Raw genomic sequence first — 6,000 nt, 5'->3', positions numbered from 1 at the left:
GAAAAACCATCATTGGAAGGGGAAAATGCAAACAATTCTGATTTAGGTTTGGACAGCATTGGCATAAATCTCAGCTATAACAAATTCTTGAATAATACAAGATGAAAAACGGCAAACAAGATTGTGGTGCTTTAGAAGGGTGTGCGCACAGAATCTCTTTGTAGCAGATTAAATAAAGGAGGAAAAAACAGCTCAATTATCATAGAAAACACTATTTAAAATGATGCTAATTGAAAACAAAACTGGAATGGATAAACAAATGACCCAATACAGGAACCTAGCCTTGGAATTGAAAGCATTATTTTGAACGAAAATCTGAACTTCAAAGTGGATAAACTGTAAAGTTTTAAGGTTGACAAACTGTGGGTCCAAGATTCAAAACAGACACAAAGATAGACTGACTGAAGGGAACCAAAACCTGGTAGAAAACCCATCACGAGGACAAAGTGTACGGATCCTAAATATGGTGCAAGAAGCACTATAGCCATATTTCAAAAAGGAAACTTCCTAAATTCGCGAAAAACAAGGCCGATGACTGGCTATGATTTTGTTAGAAATCACACAACACCAGGTTATAGTCCAACAGGTTTATTTGAAATCCCAAGCTTTCAAAACACTGCTCCTTCGTCAAGTGACCTGAAAGAGCAGCGGCCCAAAAGCTTGGGATTTCAAATAAAGCTGTTGGACTATAACTGGCATTGTGAGACTTCGGATCTTGTCCACCCCAGTCCAACACAAACAGCTCCGACATCATGGCTAACATTTTGTTACATGAGTTGTTATTGACTCAAAATTCAAAATTTAAAAATGCATCAGAAGCAGATCTCCTATTTGTCAAGAAGGACAATAAAACATATCATCTTGCGAGGGAACATCATTGAACACAGATCAAAAACTCATTCTGATCAGGTCAGCAAGCAGAGCCTTGAGAAATAAACTATTGTTGTTCACATGATATTGGTTTGTCACCTTAACGCTGACAGTTAATCATACGACAGATTGTAATGGGATGTGCACTTTGAAATTGTAGCAGTACATGCAGTGATTTATGTTCACATTGATTCCATTATCTTAATGGAAGATTTCTTGCTTCAGATGTGAACAAGCTCTTTGCTATGTAGCAAAGTAATGAGAATAAGTTCTACTAATTTTTCTACCCCACTATCATTGAACTGAAGGCATTTCCTTACATACCAAATGCATCCATAAATAATGTCAAAAAGTTTTATTGTTATTAAAAAAAAACACCCAATTGCTCGAGTCCATAACGAGAATCAGTAGTCTTACAGTCACTACCAAGATCAGGCTCTTGAAATTGCCTAGATGAAAGCAGTTTTACATTAGGATAGATTCCCATTCTGTTTTACCCACAAAGCATGAAAGACGTTCACTATACATTTCTCAATTTGCTGTTTCCTGAAGAACCCACAGCTTGTAACATTCTCCAAAGAGACATTAGGCAGTGTCTGAAATGGTTTGGCAGAACATCACGTTCAGTTTTTACCAGTAGAGCCAAAACCACCTGCACCGCGTTCAGTTTCATCTAGACTCTGCAAAATGACAAAAAGGGTGAAAAAAGGTTACATTTTAGCCAGAAAAATAAAACCACAATAGGAAATGCTTGTTTAATATATTAAGTCACCTTCAACTCCTCAAGTTCTGGATAGCAGATGCGTTCACAAATCAGTTGAGCTATTCTGTCGCCCTTTTTAACTACCGAAATATAAATGCGAAAAAGAAAAAAAGTGAAATGATTAGGATCCCCCCAAAAAATTGATTAAAGAAACAAAGTCTTAGCCATTTAGTTCCCCTGCATTCACTTCCACTTAAAACAATGCAGCTCAAATCTGAACATTTTGTCTTAGAATGCAGCCCACGTAGATTTAAAAAGATACCATACAGAAAGTGAACAAATTTCAAAGCTGCCCCTAGTTTATTAGAAAACATAACTACCGTTAACATTCCTTATATTTATAAGGAGTTAGATAGTGGGTTACTCTCACTGAGAAGGGAAATTAATTCCACTACTGTTGCCTTACAGCAAACAAATCGATAGAGTGAAAGCTGAAATACAAAGACTACAATACAGCTTAATCTGTTTAGTTTCTGGTAATATTCATTGCAACTGAATACATCTCTTCCAAACATCGTTTCGTAAGACATTCAACAAATTCCCTCTTAAGAACACAATGATTCATTCTCGATCAATTTGAGATGCCAACAGTCCTTTGGTACTGAGAAGCCATTCGTCATGTATCAGCAATTCAAATTTGACAAGCAGCTTGACTGTGGCATGTTGCCTAATTCTCACCCAAGGCCCAAATGTGGAGAAGCTAAAAAGCTTCCAAGAGCAATTTCACCCGATGCTACCAGCACCCCACACCCCATAACTCATACTTGATGGCCAGTTGATGAAAAATCTCCAATTTAATCCCAGGCACTGCCAAAAATAATTCATCTGGGCTCACTGGAACAAATCATGTTTTTAAAAACAGGTGGAAATAGTCATTAGTTGATGGCTTAATACTACTCAAAAGTACAATAGTCTGGCAGCTCAAAATAACTGCCAGAATCTCATCTGTTATTTGTTTTGCTACATTGTGGATTTTGACAAGTGGAATTTTGTACATCTAAGATACATTTACATAACCACTGATAATTGCAGACAGTTACGATTCAGAACAATTGATACTTGTTAACGATATTGCATGGGTTAGAGATTTCGGAAACATGAACAGCACTGATTGGGCAAGATAAAATGAAACAAGTATAAGAATAAATACCTAAATTACATTTAAGACTTTTTACATTTCCCCAAATGATTTTTATGCCAACCTGATCAAATAATCTGATAGCATATTTCATGTAATTATTAAAAATCTCAATGAAATTCATAATTAGCAATCACAGAATAAATGCATTGCCCTCTGCAGTTCTGCACTTTAATATTCATATTTTTTGCATGGAAAAATGAGGGGAGCTTACAAGTCTTTATAAAATATGCAATGCTCTACATCGTAACAAAAGTGAGTGAAACTTACCCTCAAAGTCTTCCTTTCCAAAGTTGAAGAGAACTACACCAACATTTCCTCTGTAATCCTCATCAATAACACCAGCTGAGAAACAAAGGGAATAATCTTTAAGAAAGATCCTTAAACAGAAAGGTTTGGGTGGGAAATATTTAGCCAATGTGGAAATCACTAGGCAAGATCATTCACACATATAAGAGACAATGCCTTGCATCCTTTTAATGCTTTGAAGGTACACCTTTCATAAAAGCATGAGCATTTGGAAAAATTTGAAAGGTCAATGATACAGCAGGGATTGGACGTCAAGCCCAAGACTCCGACCTGCAGTGCTAGACACCACTGCCAGGAAGAGTGCCCCATCAGTATCCACTTTACAAACCTGCTTAAGAATTTTATGTATTGCATTTACCACTGAAAAGCTACATAGAATGGAGGTGGCGTGGACAATTCAAATCTTCCTCAGATAAGGAGACTAAAATTGCACACAGTATTCTAGAGGTATGGTCCCACCAAGACCCCATACAGTTGCAGACCATCCTGGCTCCTGTACTCAAATGCCACTAATACGAAGGCAAATATACCATTTGTCTCCTTCACCTGCAAGCTTACTTTCAGCCAAGTCTTATTGTACCTTCTCCCTTTCCCAATCTATTTTCATAGACTACATAGATATGGCTTACAATTCCTTGAAAATGGAAAATTAATGGGCAGCAAAAACAACAATGGTGTAGGAGGCCACTCAGCCCATCAACATATGCACTGCTCTCCAAATGAGCCTTTCACAGATTATCTCTTGTCTTCTCCCCATAACCATGTCCGCTTATAAGTCCAATTCCCTTGCAAATGTCTTGATTGAACCTGCTTCACCAAACACTCAACGAAAGTCCATTCCAGATATTAACTACTCGACTTATGAGAAAGTGTTTCCTTATTGATTCTGTGTATTTTCCCAATCATTTTAAATCTGTGCCTTCTTGCTCTTGATCTCTTCACAAGTGGGAACAGTTTGCCTTCATTTACTCTACCCAGACCCCCCTCAATTTTGAATGTCAGATCTTCTCCCAGCATTCTCTTCCAACAAAAAACAAACAGTCCTAACTTCTCCAATCTATCTTCATAACTGAAATTCCTCATCCCTGGAACCCATTACCAAATCTTTTCTGCACTCACCCAAATGCCAGAGATGGAGAGCTATGATTACATGCAACATTTCAGCCAAAACCAAAATTAGTTTCTTCTACAAGTTTAAAGTAACCTGCTTGCTCATGTAGTTTATTACTAGGGGGGTGTAAACACTAAGCTTTACACAGTCAATCTTTATGACTGCCTTTAAATGACTTATCCCCACACACCCAGATTTCTCTGCTCTTGTACCAACTTTAGATAGTTGCATGTCTTTCCCATCTCTATCCACCCCTCAACCTTCTCTTTGTGAATTTTAATTAATTGCTCCACTAATTAGAAGATATAAATTAACACGATTGAACCGCGCTCGCGCATCACTCAAGTTTAGACATCAAGATTTTTTTTAAAAATCACAGGGTGGGTGGGCCCCTTGTGTGTTAGAGCTACTGTCCCTGACCCTGGACTAGAAGGGCCTGAGTTCAAGTTCTACTTACTCCAGAGGTGTGCAATAACATCTCTGAATAAAGTTTGTTGGAAAAATAGGTTAACTTTTTTTTTACAAAATCTCAGGGTATGGACATTGTCAAACATTCCAAGTTGGTCTTGGTGCTGGTGGGCCTTTTTCCTGAATGACCAGTCGGTGTCTAAATATTTGAACGATTTTGGTCAGTAGAGTTCCAGGATTTTGACCCAGCAATAAAGGAACAATGTGTTCAAGTCCAACTGTTGGCAGGAAATTGGACATTCCAAACCAACACTGTAATGTGAAGGAGCCAATGTTATTCTAAAGCACTGCAGCTCCACCACCTGGTGGAATCAGTCATTATTTTTACTAGGATTAAATTGGCGACAAGGTTATTGCAAAATGACAGACAAAAGACTAGAATGAGACTAGTCTAGCAGATGTACAATATTCAGCCTATTGCACCAGTGTCAGGTGTTTAACAAAGCTGCCTAATTCATACTAATCCCCCACACACTTGCTTCTCAGTTCTGCAGCTTTGTACATTTCAAAGAAATTGGCTGAATACTTTGAAAAGTTACAGAATCTGTTTGTATTGTTCAATGAGGCAAAGCATTAGAGATCACCACTCACTGTAAAAAAGATAAGTGGTATTCCAGTTTTTTTTTGCCAGTCACCCTACATCTGTCCACCTACGGTTGTGCATTCAGCTGCCTGGACCCCAATATCTCCCAACACCTCACCACCCCCCTCTACTTCACTTTCCTCCTTCAGGGAGCTCACCTCATTTGTCCAGATTAAACTCCATCTGCCATTTTTCTGACCATGTCTCCACCTGATATATATCCCACTGCATCATTATCCATAACTCTACCAATCTTTGCATTGCCCACAAACTTCATTAGACCAGTTACACATCCTCCAAACTCATTTATGTAGAGCACAAAAACAGAGGTCCCAGCACGGATTCCTACGGAATAGCACTAATCATAACCCTCCATTCTGAAAAGCATCCTTTCACTGCTACCTTCTGTCTCCTATGATTAAGCCAGCTTTGTATCCATCTTGCCAGCTCACCCTGATACCATGTGACTTCAACTTTTGTAGTCTCTCATGACAGACCTTGTCAAAAGACTTTACTTAAGTCCATGTAGACAACAATCACTTGACCCTCAATCAGCTTTGTCACCTCCTCAAAAATAACTAAGTTAGTGAGGCATGACCTCCCCTGCACAAAGCCATGCTGTTTATCACGAGCAAGTCCATTTGTTTCTAAATGCTTAGATGTTGCCCTGGAAATCTTTTCAATAATTGCCCTAACACTGACGTGAGGCTCACAGGCCTGTAATTTCCTGGATTATTCCTGCTACCCATCTTAAAAAC

At 38.5% G+C, this 6,000-nt stretch overlaps 1 protein-coding gene across 3 annotated transcripts in view; it reads right to left on the bottom strand.

The window, feature by feature from the left end:
• Window positions 1-1,210: 1,210 nt before the first annotated feature.
• Window positions 1,211-6,000, bottom strand: part of LOC140458517 (deoxyuridine 5'-triphosphate nucleotidohydrolase-like) — a 28,374-nt gene continuing 23,584 nt past the window's right edge. For all 3 annotated transcript variants that reach the window (XM_072553244.1, XM_072553245.1, XM_072553246.1), the window contains exons 5-7: window positions 3,042-3,116; window positions 1,643-1,713; window positions 1,211-1,550 (exon numbers count right to left, since the gene is read on the bottom strand). In XM_072553244.1, coding sequence (XP_072409345.1) covers window positions 1,494-1,550; window positions 1,643-1,713; window positions 3,042-3,116 — 203 coding nt within the window. In that variant the 3' untranslated portion in view covers window positions 1,211-1,493. The remainder of the gene's footprint in view (window positions 1,551-1,642; window positions 1,714-3,041; window positions 3,117-6,000) is intronic.

This window comes from Chiloscyllium punctatum, chromosome 33 (genome assembly GCF_047496795.1).
Source record: "Chiloscyllium punctatum isolate Juve2018m chromosome 33, sChiPun1.3, whole genome shotgun sequence".
Lineage (NCBI taxonomy): Eukaryota > Metazoa > Chordata > Chondrichthyes > Orectolobiformes > Hemiscylliidae > Chiloscyllium > Chiloscyllium punctatum.
The sequence above is the reverse complement of the archived record's forward strand: the minus strand, read 5'-3'. Positions and strand labels throughout refer to the sequence as shown.